Source organism: Typopeltis vanoorti, chromosome 17 (genome assembly GCF_054136105.1).
Source record: "Typopeltis vanoorti isolate ZY-2024b chromosome 17, IOZ_Tvanoo_1.0, whole genome shotgun sequence".
NCBI lineage: Eukaryota > Metazoa > Arthropoda > Arachnida > Uropygi > Thelyphonidae > Typopeltis > Typopeltis vanoorti.
In genome coordinates, this window is record NC_143565.1 from 61,372,241 (window position 1) to 61,390,625 (window position 18,385).

The 18,385-nt window shown below is 35.5% G+C and overlaps 1 protein-coding gene across 3 annotated transcripts in view; it reads left to right on the plus strand.

Moving 5' to 3' along the window:
• Positions 1–18,385, plus strand: part of LOC150097438 (uncharacterized) — an 857,342-nt gene that overhangs the window by 513,926 nt on the left and 325,031 nt on the right. For all 3 annotated transcript variants that reach the window (XM_090406999.1, XM_090407000.1, XM_090407001.1), the window contains exon 15: positions 14,208–14,375. In XM_090406999.1, coding sequence (XP_090263125.1) covers positions 14,208–14,375 — 168 coding nt within the window. The remainder of the gene's footprint in view (positions 1–14,207; positions 14,376–18,385) is intronic.

The window sequence follows — 18,385 nt, forward strand, 5'->3', positions numbered from 1 at the left end:
GCAGTTCGTTCGGTCAGCTAAATCCCAAATTGCCAGCCCATCCTCATTTGTTCCTTATCCAGGTAGATACCTACCAACAGGGTGCATCATGAGAAGGTGAAGATTGGACGATAAGTCAGAGACCTTTGTCATTTCTCTACATACTTTAGAGGGCAACAAGGAGGTCTCTGCTAATATGTTAGGCTTGTATGTGTGTGTGTGACTACATGGCCATGGAAACTCCGTGATATTCAGCTCCAGATGAACAGTTTTGGTGCTTTCATTGCTTGCAGAAGCATTTCAGAACATGGGTAGTAAGTGTTTCAACTGAGGACAGTAGTTTTTGTGCCACTCGTTTGTCCTGCTCTGCAATTTTATGTGGCCTATCACAATTGTGCTGTTTGTGACATATAGGCATTTCTGCTTTACAATAGCATCACTTATAATCAATCTGGACAGCTTTAGCAGGGCAGATATTTCCCAAAACTGAGTTGTTGCAAAGTTGACAACCAATGTTAGTGCCATATCAAAAATCACTGATCTCTTCAGTACAACCAATTTTACTGTTAATATTTGTCTTGCCATGGTTGCAATATATGTAGCCATATTCACTACTGTGAAGGGGATATCTGGATATTTTTGGTCAGATAGTACAGACTACATATTGCTAGGGATAATGTCCCATTTATGCTCTATAATTTTAATGTTTTAAACATCTTTTCTCTTTGTCATGCCTTTTCAGAAATGTAAACAAAAAATTTTTTTTTGTTAAATTTCCATGATTTCTCAACTGTTTTTCCCAAATACAGCTTATTTGGGCAATAAATAAAGATATAATAAAAATAAAGGACCATAAGGCTTCATTTCAGTGATGCAATATTATATAAATCAAGTGGATATTAAATTCATCATTATTTCATTTGATATCATTTCATATTTTAATATTTATGAAAAATACACTTCTCTGGCACTTCTGAGTTCCTTAGTACTGAATGAGAGTTTTTGCTCTCTTAAGGTTTCTGACTGATCTCTGAGGAGAACCAATCAGTTCGAAACAGCTGTCAGGTCAGTGAAACCTTATCAAAATGGACCAATTGGAGGCAAAGATATGGCCTTTGTAGCAATCATGTCCCCTATAAGGTCTGTGCTAGGGCAACTCATAAATGTTGAATGTATTCCCGTAAGCTCTCTGGTCAAATTTCATACGAAACTTTTATAGTTTCTGCATTCGGCTTTGAAATAATGCTGGATTTAATATCCACTTGATTTATATAATTTTGCATCGCCGAAATGAAGTCTTTTGGCTCTTTATTTTAGTAAACACTGAACTAACTTTTCATCATTTTCCTTCATTCTATTTTGCCTGTATTCTTTGGAACGGTCTCCCCCACACTGTTTTTCCCACTAAGTACAACCTCTCACTCTTTAAGAAACATTTCAACATGCTACATCTTAATCACTTGCCCACACATGGCACTGTGGTGTTATAGGTCTTGTGACCTTTCATGTGTGGGATCAACATTCAAAAATGAAATAAAAAATTGCTTTGATGAATGAGTTGTTCAGTTTCCATTTTGTGGAATTTCCAAATCCAATGAATTTGGAAATAATATTCTGAGTGCATAAGCAGAAACCAGTAGAAAGATAAAGGGGAATTGATAAGAAAAGATATTCTGCCTGAATACTTTATTGCCAGAAACCACCAAGGAGTCGGGGACTCATCAAAGGATGCCAATTATCCATACCTGCCATCAAGCATTTTCTTGAACACATTCACGCCACTTTGTGAGAGAAAAATTTAGCTCTCATCTCTTTCTTGACTGCATTCATTCTCAACTTCTGGATACCCCACCTCTTTCTTGTTTTAGGCTAGTCTCTGCAGTTAATAAATTCTCCATCTGTCCCATAATCTACATTCCACAGTCCCTCATCTTTAATAATCTCTTTTGCATCCTCTCCAATATATCTGCCTTACCACAAAAACCAGGAGACCAGAACTGCAGCAGTTGCTCAGATGAAGTCATTTCAAAGCCCTGTAAAGGGATAAAATGGTGTCCTTATAAAATGTTATTGTTCATTTCAACATTACATTTATGTTTTGAGTTGAATTTGCAATCTTTAATGTAGGTCCCTTGAACTTAAACTACCTTTATACTAAAACTCCACATTCCCCTAAGCTTCTTGGTCAGTTTTTTTCTAGAATAATCACCAATATGATACTACTGGGTATCTTAACACACCAAAGTGCACAACTTCACATTTGCAAACATTGAAGTATTGTTTTTTAATTTATATATATAATATATTATATATTAATAATATATATAAATATAAAATATATATATACATGACAGGTCACAAGATGTATAGCAGATTAGTGTCAGGTGTAAGAAGAAAGGAGGAATCTGTTCACATTTTGTTTGAGCAACTGAAGGTTGTATTCTTTGGGGAAGGCAGAGTCTCTTCCAAAGAACAGAAGTAGATGGAATGAAAGAGAAGACAATGAATGAAGTTGGTTTGGTGAATTTCAAGATGAACTGCAAAAGGTTGTTTGTTAACAGTGGCTCTTGTTCTAATGATTTTGGAGGAATAATAGTGACCAGTTCAGCAGAGCACTGTTCATGAAGATATCTGTAGGAGAATCACAAGGCAGAAACTTAATGTATGAGAGAGGGATGGAAGTGGATATGTGAGAGAGAGAGAGATCATTAACTTGCTGAATTGGCCTCTTCTGGATAGAATCGAATAAGGAGAGTGTTTTGGTGCAACACCCCAAATAGGTGAACAATATTCCATGGTTGGCAGGATTTGGAAATTGTATAGTCAACAACTGTGAAGAAGTGTCTTTTGTGAAAAAGTATGCTATGTTTTTTGGCAGCTGCACAAGCGGTAGTTGAAACATGTTTCTGCCAGGAAAAATCAGAGGTGTAGATCAGTCCATGAAAGTAAAGAAAACTTGATTGTGTTGGAATATCTGGCTGTTGTTGAAGGTAAAGTGGGGGGGGGGAAGAGGGATGTGAGCTCTTTCTTGTTAGAGATTGGGCAGGACTGAGTTTTAATGGTTTTGAAGTCTATAAGATTGTTCTTGCTCGATTGGGATATACCTAGGAGATCATAATTCGTGACACTGGTCATGGTGGATCTAGAATTTCTATTACTTGAGTGCTACAAGGTTTTTCAAATGAAAAGGAGAAATGGAGTGTACTGTTATCAGAAAAACTGTGGATAGGATTGGAAGTTGGTGTGAGCAGGTCATTTATATAAAAGAGGAAGAGATTGGGTGAAAGAACACAACCCTTTGGTGGGAAATCTGGGGAGAGAGGAAATTGTCCATTATGACACGTAATGAGCAGCCAGTGGAAGGCAGACCATAGGATGGCAGCTTACTGAGTAGGCCCCTCTTTCAAACCTGATTAAATACCTGTGAAATGTCAAGGGCAACTTTGTGTCTTCAGATTTTTCCATGGCGTGAGTCTAGAGGTGAGTGGTGAAAGCTAGAAAATCAGCTGCAGATCGCGAAAGTGATGAAATTGCTGGTCACCGATTAGTTGGTAGGTTGCTAGGGGGGCTCAAGAGTTGGTCTCCATAATTTTAGAGAGAGCAGAATTGAGCACAGTTAGTCAGTAGTTCATTGGTTGACCTTCATCTCAAAGAAAGGGCTGGATGTGGACCTGTTTCCATGCTGTATGGTAGAGACAATACAGGATAGGTGTTAGTTCTGGGGTACAAGTTTTTAACACAATAGGTGAGATATCCTCATGACCAGATGCCTTGTTTTTGTTCAGATTTATTAAGTACTCTTTGGATTTCTTTCTGACAGAAGACTATGGTGACATGGAGAGATCAATTCTTGGTGAAATGGAGGGAACTTTGCCCAGGTCATGAATGCAGGAATTGGAAGAAAAGAGTGATGCCAGTAAGTCAGCCTTGACTTTAGGTGAAGTATCTGCAGTACTATCTGGACATGAGAGTGGAAGTAACCTAGGTGAGCAAACATCGTGCCTGCTGACCTTGGCAAGCAACCAGAAGAAGCGACTTCCATCTGGGCAAATTTGCAGTATTTGGCCCTTTCAAAGTCTGATTTAATTTTGCGATGATTCTTTTACAGCTGTTGAGAGTTGCATATAGAAGAGTGAGCAGCTGGAGTTTTGGCTCGAGCCATTCATAGTATTCAGAGGTTTTTCTTTCACTCTATTCGCACACTTTTTTTGAGAACCAAGGCTTAGTGGTGGCTGCCTACATTCCCATGAGAATGGTTTCTGTTATTCGGTCTGAGCAGATGCTAAGTCAGAAGAATGGAAGCAGTATTCGGATGAGAAAGAGGAATAGAAGTCACTGCGGTTGTCCCATTTGGTGCCCAAAGGACAGATGACAGAACTAGTTGGTGAAGATTGTTCTGAGGTAAAAAAGACTTGTATGAGGTTGTGATCTGAGTTATCAAGAGGAGAACCGACATCCACAGGATACTTTGAAGGGGAGCTTGTTAGGATGAGGTCAAGTGTATTGGCAGATTGGAGGGGGCAGTTGATTGATGACCTGTGATGGGTCATTTTTAATGAAAACTGGCATCGCTGCATGCTTGATTGGTGAAGCTGGAGAAGTGAAGCCGATATGAGTTGTTGAAGTTGAATTCCCAAAGATGGATGACCTCACTATTAGCGTATTTCGACTCTAGAAAATCAAGCTTTAGAAAGAGAGTTGAAAAGAGTCAGAGTAGTTAGTTGAGTTTGGAGAATGATAAAGAGAGCATATGAAAAAGGCAGGTTGGTCTGGTAGGGAAATTTTGAGCCAAGGGGATTCAAGGTTTTGAAATCTCTGGTATGGTATGTCAGTTCTGATGAATGCACAAATGCTTCCCTTGTGGCAGAAAGAAGTATGTAATGCATAGTTCGGGCAGTTGAGATTGACAGTTGGAGTTCTGATAAGAATAGTAATTCTGGTTTAGATGACTGCTTCTGAAACAGATTTTCATTTCATAATCATGGATTAAGCTGATGTGTGGTCATCTGCTGCTATAGAGGACTAGTGGCTAAAGGAGAAGGCACCGCAAGTTATATTTGTTATAATCAACAGATTCAAAAAGTGAATGCTGTGTAGTGCACAGAAAATGTAAAATATCTTATATCAGAAGAGATGTTATCATAACTTATATACCGGTATATAATATTTATATATATAATGATATACACCAGCATCTCAAACAAAAAATTTTTAGATTTGTGAGAAATGACATTCTCTCAATATTGTAAAACTGTCTATTGTATCTATATCTACAAATTACTATAAATGCAGAAGTCAAATATACAATAAACAGTAGTGTGGGAGAGTTAATATAGCAATTGTACCCTTAAAATGCCCATAAACACAAGTTGTGCAGTGTGCCTTCACCTACTAAAGTATCAGCAGAATTTGAAGTTGGTAAAAGGAGATCCTAAGTATATAGTAAGAAGAAAATGACTCCAAGATCATTCATTAAAATAATTTGTGCTGATTTTCATTGACATATCCCATTCTGATCACCAAAAATTTATAATATAAGTACTTATGAGTGAATGCCGACTTTTTCTCCTGTGTGCTGGTAGTTTTGCCCTCCTTTTGTACATCCGGAAATCGCTTTGTAGGCTGGTGGTGGATGACTCACTATCTATTACATCACAAACACCTTCAATAAGAGATTTCCTAATACCAAAATTAAATAAAGTCCCTTGTCTCTTATTTATATTAAAATTTAAATCTGCTGGCCTATTACTTTTAAAATATCACGTCCCTACATTTTCGAAACTTTCACCCTACAATACGCACTTGCGAAAAAAGTATTCAGTATTACTAGATTTGAGAACCGAATACAGACTACCTTGATCTTCAATTTTAGTGGAAAAAATTTCTTTATATTTCCTTACTGATTGGTCACTAACATTTGCAACACAGATGTTATTTCGTTCAGTTTTGAGAACAGAGGATACGACGCCCATTGTTGTAATCAGCTTGCAGGCAATTTTAGGATTGGTCATAAACAGCGGTATTCTCTTTCCCGATTGTTGAAAGATTTCGATGTGTGAAAATTAACGATAATTCATGAATATTTCCATGTTTAAAAATATGCCGCTTGGTCACTGATATTTGTTACACAGATGTTATTTCCTTCAGTTTTGAGGACAGAGGATACACTGCCCATTGTTATAATCCGCTTGCAGGCAACTTTTATGACCGGTCATAAACAGTGGTATTCCCTTTCCCAAATGCTGAAAGGTTTCGATGTGTGAAAATTAACAATAATTTATGAATACTTCCACTTTTAAAAATACACGGCTTGGTCACTAACATTTGCTGCACAGATGTTCTGGGTCTGAGCTTTTCGACATATTCACGAATATTATTCTCCTCAGAATATTTCCACTATAAAATATTTATTCGTGAAAAATGCTTAGAAAACTAAAATAACAAATTCCAGGAGAACTTCTCGCGGAACACTTATTCACCTTCTGTGGAACACAGTTTGGGAAAGCCTGCTATAAATGAAGCTAAATGATATATAGGTAGTGCGGGGGGGGGGGGGGGGGGGTAGGTAGGAAAGAAAGAAATTAAGACATTGTCATGCACAAAGCACGAATAGAGAGGAAATTGGATTCCAACTAGCTCGGTGGAAGAGAAAGATCATTGGATAGTAGTGAACTGGGGCAGGTGTCTGCCAGTCTTCATCAAATGTGGTATCTAGAGCAATCAGTTATTTTACTTCAAACCTCTCTAAAGCATTTTTCCAGAGGTGAATTAAGTGGCATAAGCATGGTTTCACATGGGATAACAGTAACTAAATGTATACTGACAGTCATTGATCATTCAGATCTACCAGTCTGATTTCTGAGATAGCATAACATACGTATACATCTGTACCATAGATTTTACGAACATACTGCTGCATTCTATTTTTTAATGATTTTGTGATATTCAAATTTTTAACCAGAGTATTTGATGACCATTCATTAAGATTTATGAATTTACTTACTATAAGGTCCAGAAGTTGGAAGTTTTTCCACTTGGTTATACTTAAGGATTCCAAGAAATTATATTCTTGGTTTAATCCTTTATCCAAGTGTAAGCAAACAAAGTTTGTGCCTGAAGTAGCCTCACTTTTGTAAACACTTTGTAAACCACTGATAGTAGACTGATGGGTCAGTAGTTCAAGTCTTCTACCTCACCTGTTTTTTTGTATCAGAATTAGGGTAGCATTCTTCCATGTTCTTGGTACATCATTTTTCTTCAGACATGAAGTAAATAGTTTTGCTCTGAGTTTGTAGGTCATTTTTCGGCCTGCTTTTAGAAGTTCAGCTATAACTCCATCCTCACCTGTAACTTTTCCATTTTGCAAGCTTTGGATGCTCCACATAACTTCTGGTAGAATATGTGATACTTCAGCTATTTCATAGTTTTCTTCTTCTTCATTCAATTCATCATCGTGATATAATACTGAGTAAAATTCTTTTTGATATAGCATATCTATCTCTGGTTATGGTCCCACCTTGTTGTTTGACTGCAACCATCTGTTTATTGCTGTTTTTTTTTTTTTTTGAGACTACAGTTGTTTTCAATTGTTTGTTATATGAATTTACATTTGAATTTTCTTATTTCTTCTGTGATATATTTTCTGATCGTTTTGCACAATTCATTGTATTCAACTTTATTCTGTAGGTTGTTTGATTGTTTCATTTCTCTATATTGTTTTGTTTCTTCAGAAATTTTGTCTTGTTTCTGTTCTCTGGTACCAGTTATTTCAAGTGAACATTGTAAGGTTTTTGGGTAATAATGTCATTACTTTCTGATAGATCAGCATTTTCATCTATAATAGGATGTTTAAATCTATTGTTTAGTTCATGTTGGAATATATCTTTTTTTTTTTTTTTAATGTTGAGTTTGCGTACATCTATGTTTTGATTTGATCTTGGAAACATTTTTCTTCTTTCTTTTTGTCAGTTTATTTGGATTTTACTGCGTACTATACGATGGTCACTTCCAATGTTGAAGGTGTTTATAACAGAGCAGTCTTGAAAGATGTTTTTCTAATCGCGGAGGATAAAGCCAATTTCACTGGTTTTATCCATTTGAACTTTCCCATGTCCACTTCCTATGTGTTTTTTTCTTGAAAAAGGAATTCATGATATACACGTTTTCTTTTTCTGCAAATTCTATTTAATCTTGCTCCTTTACATCTCTCATGCCATATCCAAAATTTCCCATTGAGCTTTCATCTGATTGTTGTATACCAATTCTAGCATTAAAGTCTCCCATTACAATTCTGAAATTATGTTTTCCTTTATTGTAGAGTTGGGATACATCATGATAGAAGGCTTCAATTTCTTCATCAGTATGAGTTATTGTTGGTGCATAGACTTGGATGATCTTAAGAGTGTATCTTTTGGAGATTTGAACAATACTTGCTATTCGATCAGATATACTGTCAAATTCTATTATGCTGTTATTCAATTTTTTGTTGATCATGAATCCAGCTCCACTGATTCTTTTCTTATCTTGACCTATATAATACAGTATATCTCTGTTTTTTAATCGAATTTCTTCATCATTATATCTAACTTTACACATTTTGAGAATGTCCCATTTTATTCGCTTTAGCTCTTCAGTTAGTTCAGTTAGCTGTGCTTCATTGCTCAGAGTCCTACAGTTTAAAGTTCCAATGTCTAGTTTCCAGTGGCAGCATGATCTGGTTACCCGGAGATTCTTAGCACCTTTATGTTTAACTGCCTGCTGCCGTAGGTGGTAACAATTTGGCTTCTAAGTAATGAGAGCCATTTTATTTCTGTTTGATTCATCTTGGAAGATTAGGCCATAAATTCATCATGCTAGCCAACTGCAGGTGGTGAATGGCAATATTTTCACATGGAATTGCCAGTCTCAAAACCACTGGTCCATTTCTCTTTATTCAATATATTCAGAGCTGCCCTGATATCCAACGAGTGGTAGTCAGGGTTTCCCCCGATCCGCCACCTACGAGACCCGCTCAGTAGCCCGTGTGAACCCCAAGCTTAGAGTACACATGGGTAAATGCTATGTGTGGTCTGTACTGCTGTACGATGCAGCGACTTGGACCTTGAAGACAACATCAATAAAAAAAACTTGAAGCCTTTGAGATCTGGTTATACCAATGAATGTTAAAAATCCCATGGACAGCAAAAACATCCAATCAGGAAGTACTGGAACAAATAGGGAAATCACGTGAACTTTTAGATACCATAAAAAGAAGAAAAAATGTATATCTTGGTCGCCTACTTTTTAATGAAAAATATAAGATACTCCAATTGATTATAAATGGAAGAAAAGGGTAAGGAAGATGAAGAAAAGCTTGGCTGGCAGACATCAGACAGTGGACTGGCATGAGCTCTGAGAGGCTGTTCAGAGTGGATAAGGATTGCTCAAAATTTGCCAAGGTGGTCGCCAACCTCCGATAGGAGATGGCACTCAAAGAAGAAGATAACATAAATTAAAGATGCCAAGAAATTATATTCTTGGTTTAATCCTTTATCCAAGTGTAAGCAAACGAGGTTTGTTAATGAAGTAACTTCACGACTGGGCTACTTGTATATAGAGGCTAATGACTTCACATCATTGCTTTAGCATCCTATAATGCAAAGCACATATCCTTACGGACATGTATTATGGAAAAGATCACCACCGAGACCGGTTTTGACCTTTATTGAGGTCTCATCAATGTGAGCCAGACCCAGAAGCGATACCAAGGTTGAAGAAATGCAGAAGTCACATTTCCATATGATGTGACTCATTAGCCTCTATATACAAGTATCCCAGTCTTGAAGTTACTTCATGTGCAAACCATGTTTGCTTACATTTAGATATAATTTTTTGGCATCCTTAATTTAATCAACAACTCTTTTCAGCTGATTCATTCCAATGACAACAGTCATACCATCAACTTGTTCTAACTGTCATACTGGTTATGCCATGATTCTCCACTGCTGGAAAACAGTTTTTTAATGGCTCATTGTCTAGCATGCCTCCAGTCATGAAATCACTGATTGGGAATATGCTGTGAAGTTAAGAGGTAGAGCAAAAGGTTTAAGAACATGAAATGGAGAGCTATGATTTGCAAATGATTCAGTGGGTAGATTATAGAAGAAAAAAAAAATGGTATGCAGTATGTTGATGTATGGGATAAGTGTAATGGGTGCAAGAATTTGTACTTGCAGAATTGATTAGATTTTAATGAGCTTGGTGTTAAGTGCTTGGAGAAATTATTTTTCAGTTAAAGAATAAATTAGTAAACAGGGAAACTAGGTTATGTGTGGGTAGTTGAATGAATGCATTGACACTTGCATTAGAAGAGGTCCTAATTATAAGTATTATGATATACAGAGAGAGAGAGAGAGAGAGAGAAGGATAAGTTATGGATAACCACAGGAATGGTGTGAGTACTGAAAAGTGAAAACTGTGCAAATATATTAGAGATTTGATTGAGGAATCAACTCCAGTTTCTATTTAAACTGATGTTTTAAGAGATACCAAAATATTCATCAGGTTTGGTTTGCTGTCATGCATATACAGTCTCCAGAAAGCATCAGGAATTAAGGTTTGGACATTGGTAAATGTTGTTGGACCAAAAGTTATTGACATTAGTGAGATCTGGCTGATGGAAAAGGTATTGTTACAGGAATAGAATGTGAGGGGTTTAGTTTTTTGAAGGAAGGAGATAAATATCTCTAATGTTGCTGGCACCAGGCAATGGATTTGAGGCTGTTTCATGAGATAGAGGTTAACAGGATAAAATACACAATTGGGTTCTGATGCAGACCAGTCATCTGAAGGGCACTGTGAGTCAGGGCCGTGCCAGTAGTGTCCGGTGCCTGTGTGCAAAACTTTAGTTGGCGCCCCTATACCCCTCCCCCCAATAAAAAAAACACTGTATAAAAACGTTATTTGTAATATTTGATGCCAACAAAGTGAGTATTTCATTTTGAAATTGCTCTCCTAAATAGGAGAACATATTTTTAAAGTCAGGATCATTAGCTACATGTCACACGTGTGTTCCGATATAAAAGGATCAAACTTTTCTAACATCTCAATGCATTTTAAAAAATTGCCATTATTGTGATCGTAAAGTTTATTACTTTTACCACGAAGAGCTAGGTTTTGTTTGCCTAAAAAATTATTCTTTTTATAACTTCATACCAACGTTTCTTTTCATTATCTAAAACTTTTTCCTGCAAATGATCAATACAAGTTTTATTTTTTAAGGATGTAATTAATTCTGTTCATTTTTTGTAATTGTTCAAATGATTTAAATTTTTCTCATGACGATTCAGATACATTGCAAGTGCTGCCTATATTCTGCTGATAACAGCAGAATATAGAATAAAGTTAAAAACTGCAGCAGATTTTCTTATATATCTTTAGAGCAAATGCAAGTGTGAACAAGATTAAACAAATTCAAATAGGCGTCATCCTGTAAACAATAAGCTCACGCAAGTTCAAGTTTTTACTTGTTTACGCTAAACTACTTGTTAGAACTAGGATCAGAATAAAATAAGATCTTAAGGAATAATAACAAATAAGTGATTATAAATAATTTGTTTAAGACAAATCTATAAAATATAATTAAAATTTAAACAAAAATGTAATTTATTTTGATATAATTAATGAATAATATTTTTTTAAAGTATTTCCTCCTCACCTGAAATCTTTGGCACCTTTACTATCCTGGTGCCTGTGTGCATCGCACATATTGGCAGTGCCCCTGCTGTGAGTTGCATAGACATAATTCATGAATACAGGAGAACTATCATTATGAGTGATTTCTACTAGAGATTTATAGAGTTGAGGGAGTTGAAAGCATGCAAGACAGGGAAAATGAATTTATAGAATTAATCAGGATTTGACTGCCTTAACCAAAAACATTGGATCTAATATGGAATCATTTCAAATTGAATGGAACAGACTAATTCTGTATGTTCGTTTTAGTGAGTGTGAGAACACTAACTTGTTAAAAATAAAAAAAATAAAAAAAGTTTGTCTCTCGTTTTTGGATTTGTATAAGTGGGATGACCTACACTTGAATGCATTAGGTGTCAGAAGTCTTGAAAAACTAATAACTGGTATGAGACCTAACAAAGAGAATCAGGGAAACTAAATCATAATGAGAGGAATGGTGAGAATATTCATATAAGAACTACAATGTTATGTAAATGTGTTAATGACGGAAACAGGCATTATCATGGAAATGATTAGAGAGAAAAATTGAGACTTTGTGTTCATTCATTTCAGACCCATCAAACATATGCAAAGATATCTACATATAGTACTAGAGAAGAACAGAGATCTACAAGTTGTCCAGCTGTGTCACACAGACTACATACAAGAGGATACAAGAGAACACGGGTAGATTATTATGTCTGTGCATGAATCCTAGATATCAGAAACAAAGGGGTAGAGTTTGTTGCCATGATTGATATGTTGGGACCTCAGATTGTAGGCATTAGTGAGACCTGGCTATCAGAATCAGACATACTACCTGCTGTCGAGTGTAAAGAGTACAGTATTTTTAGGAAGGATAGACAGGATAGGAGAGGAGGGGGCATGCTGCTAATGATGTCAGATAACTTTAATCCAGTTATTGTTGAGACCTATGATTATAATACTAGTAACTGTTTTTCATGTGACAGTGACTTTGAAACCATCTGGTGTGAGGTGGAATCTAACAAGATCAAATACATAGTGGGCTGTTGTTACACACCTAGTGGATTGGTTGCTAGTGATTAAGAAATACATCACCAAATAGACAAGAGAGTGTGAAAAGAGTAATCATAATAGGAGATTTTAAGTATCCAAACATTGATTAGGTATCAGTAAAATCTCATGAGAAGAATAAAACTGAATTTATCAAGTTGTTGTGAGACAACTTCTTCAAGCAGCATAGGACAGAAGGAACTTGAGCTCGCAGTGTCATATTTGACTGTAGTGTCAGATGGTGTTTCAGTTAAAGATGAAACTATTCTGCCTCCAGTTGGTGACAGTGATCATGCAGTTCTCACTTGGAAGGTGTTTATGAATGTTCCATTAAGAAAAGGTTACTTGCTGAACTACAAAGCAAAAAATTATTACCAACTGAGGAGTATACCAAGTTCAGCACAATGGTATCATTTTCTAGATGGGAAGAATATCGACAATGCATGGGAAGCATTTAAACAATACTTAAATGCTGCATTATCAGAATATGTTCCGAGAGTTCAAAGAATAAATGGAGTAGAAGTCAAATTGATATGTAATCTAATCACACAAGAAATTTGTAAGAAAAGGATGATATGGAAGGAATACCGTGTGATATAAGGATGATGTCCGTTATGAAAATTATAAGCAGCAGGCCAAAGATTGCAAATACAATTCAAAAAATAATTGCAATGCTGAAATGAACTCTGACATATAAAGATAAGGATGTAATTTTGCCTCTTTGTTCTGATGCAGTGGAGAGAGAGTTAAAAATTATATCAGGATTGTGGAATACTGGTTATGAAGACAGATTGAGAACTTGTAGACTGCAGACGCTAGTAAACAGGAGAAAGAGAAGTGATTGAAACCTACAAACTTCTGAAATGGTCATACAGGATTTCAGTTGATGGAATTTTTAATTTATTGAGGGTGGGCAAAGGGCTAGAAGGCATCCTTGGAAGCTGAGAATGAATTCCACTAGAAAGGGGGTGAGATCTAGATTTTTCTCTCATAGAGTAAGGCGTGATCGAAATGGATTGCTATTGGATGTTGTGTGTTTAAGCAGTGGGAATGAATTCAAGAACAAGTATGATAATTGGTGCATGTCCCTGACTCCCTGGATGTCTCTTTTAATAATAGTAAGGCGACATCTGGACTGTTCTGATAAGATGGTCGACAGGGGGCTCTGGGAATTGTCATTCAGTCTTATGAAGATTTGCTGACTGGTAATGTGAGGTATAGGTTCTTTTCATGGCATATAGTGAATGTATGGAATGGGCCACTATGAGATGTTGTGGGTGTGTCTTCTGGTAATAAATAATTTCCTGTTTTTGTGAAAATGGGCTTGCATTTATATTGCTAAGTTCGGCTTTTGCATTTAAAGCAACAAATAATAATAATAAATAAAATAATTACCTTGTATTGTGTGTCTTTTCATTTTTATTATATGGAGTTGCTGAATTCCTTTCTTTGCTTGAGATAAGCTTATACTATCTGTTTAGCAGCTTGAGAGGCCTTCTAGAGTACCTGCCAGTATGGATTATTCTGAGGAAATGGTGCTAGCAGTAGGAACATCCGAGGGCCGAGTTAAAGTTAAGGAAGCTAAAGTTACTAAGCCAAAATCTCCTCCACCTTCTCCCCACTTGAATGACAAGCATGCTTCATTCAAGGTAAATTTGATTATTTTAAGAATGAACATCCATTTGACTGTTTTGAAGGATCAATAAATGTACTTTCAAATGGATCACATGGAAAATTAAATACTTCATTTCAAATTTTATATCTTCTATACAATTCTAATGGTGAAATCTTAAATCCTTCTCATGTATCCATCTAAAAGTGTTAAATGAATAAAAGAAAAATGAACAATTAGTTTTATTAAAAAAATAAAAATACAAAAGTTGCAAAAGGTGAAATGTGCATTATTATTAGCCTCACATCCTAAAGTGGGTGGTATAACTCTAGAAATGATGTAATTCACTTAACTAGGAGCTGGTTAGAACTCAAAAGTGTAATAAAATATTGTAATTTTTTTTATTTATTCATGTGGGTCCCCCCCCCCCCCCCCCTTTCTTCAACTGTCTCTTAGGGCTGCTTGAGCCCTCCTCATGAGGGATTAAGTATGCATTTTTATGACTGTAGATCTGTGTGTGTTATCACAGGCTGGTTTGCCTGTTTTGAGGGACAAGAAAGCCATATTTTTTAATTGAATCCAGGTCTTTCTGACCAGAGGGCTGCTTCGTCTATGTCGACTGAACTACAGAGACTCTAATGTTATAATAAATATAGTTATGCAGTAATAAAATGGGAATAATTAAACAACAGTTTTGCTAATGATAGTGCAATCCATTCATTCTGCTCTTTCGACAAACCATGCACTGCAAGGCATTCCAAGTACAACTTCCTTGTACAAGTGTTGTTCATCTTAGGGTACATAAGTACTGTGAATGAGGAAACAGGAGACTTGTCAGATTTAAAGTCCTTCAGATTATACTCTTTAGGGAAAACATGAGGGCAAACTTGCAAAAGAAGAAGGAATGGATGAATGAAGAGAAAAGAAAATTTGTTCTCTGGGTTTGGAGCTCAACTGTGAATTTACATTGAGTGACTGTTTCACATATTTTAACACATTTAGAAGAGAATAGTGTAGGTGATGCCAATGCCAATTGTGATGAACATTGGCCATGGAAATATATATTGAAAATGCATGCAGCAGAAGCTGAATGGCTGTGAAAGAAATGGGATGAGGTCAACTGGTAAGAGGTGGGTCTTTAAATTTGTGATTTGTTTGTGCCAAGAGAGGTGGAGGTTAGAGAATCCCAAAAAAAGAAGTTGCATTTCATCTAGTGACTGGAATGTTGTCAAAACTAAAATGGTTAGATGGATTTTTAATATTTATAGAGTTAATAGCTGTTTGGAAGAAAACTTTTGCAAAAGAGAACCAAAAAGTTTGGAATCCAACTAGGCAATATGCATAATATTTGTTAAATGACTAAAGGTTCAAGTAATCCAAAGAACAAACCTCATTTATCTATAATTTGGGTGCTGTCTAAAGTAAACTATAAGATTTTTTTTCTATTTTTATTTATTTTTTAGATAAGGCTATTCCTCTTTGAACCCAACCTAATTTAAATAAGTATGAATGTATTAAACTTCCCAACTAGTGGAGAATGCTCTCCAAAGAGAAGAAAATTTGTCATAGTGTAAAGAAATAAACATTTGCACTTTACACGAGTTATTTTTGTGGCTGTCTAATTGCATAAAATCGTTGGCTTCGGTATAATTTTTCTTTGATATCTTGCAATGCAAAGCAAACTTCTTGGGTTGTGTATATTGTTGTTTTTCATTATATAATGAATCATTCCCTAGAATATTCATATTCCTTTAATATTTTTTAGTTTGTTGTTTTTTTATTACTTCTACCCATGAAAGGTTGTAAACCTGTCTAAACCATGGGTGAACTAAGTTTTTTTTTAAATCTCATTGTGTATTTTTTACATAATCCTGCTCTAGAGACCAAACACAATACTTCGGGCTCCAATAAGGGTGGCAATCCCACACTGGACACGGAATTCATCAACTACCTAAAAATAGTCACTAAACATTCCTGCTCACTGTGGGATTCAAATTTTTAGCCTGTTGTTGGAGAGCAGGTATGCCAGCTGCTCAGCAAACTATGTGCGTTATATATTTTCTCATTACTTTTGAGAAACAAATCAGATTGCCCTCTCTTGGCTTGAATTTACTTAAAATATTGAAAGACATAAGTTAACAACACTTATACTTGTCTATGTACAGTTGACATCATCAAAAGTGAAAAAAAAGTATTGCAATGTAATATCACTACAAAGGAAAGAAATCATAATTGCACTTAGTGGTAGCCACAAGTGTTCAAATTTGATCAAGACAAAATACCAATTGTTATATAACCAGAAGAAAAATAAATAAATCTCCGTACTGATGCTACATCTATAAAAAAGCACACCTTAATCTTACTAAAATTTAAGAAGCTAACACTCTTCTGGATAACATTTCAACCCCTTGGTTTCCTGAACATCACTAAGAAAGTAAAATATCGTAATTATTCATGGTTAACAGTTTCTTGTGGTACATCAAGTACTGTACATGAAATCAATAGTTTCAATGGATAATGCAATTTATTCCTCAACTGTATACCTAACTCGTTGAAAAAAATTTCTAATCAAGCTATTTTCATCAATAATTCCCTTACAAACAGTATTAATCTATTGAATTTCTCTCTGCTACATCTTCTGGTGCACTGTGTCAAGAAATGTAGATACTATTTAGTTAGAATACATTTTGGAAAATTATCGAGACAACTACCGTGTTTGAGTAAAACTTTAGTTTAATATAAACTAAGATCCACTTTCGACCTTTATATCAAGGCCATCTTCTGGAGCATATACACTATATACAGAAAACAAGCTACACTACAATCTACATGGTTTGTTAAAGTTACTGATCAACCGTTACAACAATTATTGGCCTGACCTCTGGCCAAAAAAAAAAAAAATGAAAAATAAAAATATACATCAACACTAGAGTCCTATTATTAATATTATGTAAAATTACATTGGGAGCAACAACAAGTCTATGTGTATATATATATTTAGAATTAATAATTATACTGACTAGAACCCGAGGAGTATAATAAAAAACTTGAATGAATCACAACTAGTTTCATCGGAGTTCCGCCTTCTTCAGGTGTGTAAGAAATAACTAAAAACTTAGAAAACTAATACGGTAAAAAAAAATAAAAAATAAAAATAATGGGCTTTTCAGTTTAACACAAAAGAGTTAGAAGAATAGCAACAGTCATATTTGAATTAGAGACCACGTGGCATTATTAGCGTGAGTTGATGTTGAGTGAGTCTTTCTCAGGACTCTCATATCTGCAGTCTCTAGTCTTTGGTCAAGTGTTTTACTTCTGACCCAGCTCTCAGATCCATAAGTTAAAACTGGTTTGAACACTGTCTTGTATACAGCTAATTTAGTGTTCCGACTAATTTCTCTCTTATTCCATATGAATTTATTCAATTGACTTCCCACGATACCAGCTCTGCTGATTCTGTTGTCTATTTCTATATTTAGTTTACCATCTTCAGTAGAAATTGTGCCTAAGTAGCTGAAATGTTTTCCTTGTTCCACAGGTTCTCCATTCACAACACAGTTGACATTTTCAATGATTCTGCTTATTTTCATTGTCTTTGTCTTTTTATTGCTGACCTTCATACCATATCTATTACAACAGCTATTCAATTTAGTCAGAGAATCTTGCAGACTTGTAGCGGATTTATTTAGAAGTATAACATCATCCATATAAAGCAAAGAGCTGATATTAACATCTCCAATTTTGATATCATGTTTAATACCACATTCCTTCATAATGTGATCCATATAGATAATGAATAACAGAGGGGATAATGTACATCCTTGTCTCACACCAGATTTAACATTAAACCATCTTCCTGTACTTCCTTCAATTCTAACTGCTGACTCACAACTCAAATAAAGACTAAGTATTGCTTGATATAATGCCCCATTGACACCATATAACTGCAACGTATTGAATAGCTTCTCTCTTGGCACCTTGTCATATGCCTTTTCCAAATCGACAAAACTTAAATACAGATCTTTGTTATATTCCCATGCTTTCTCG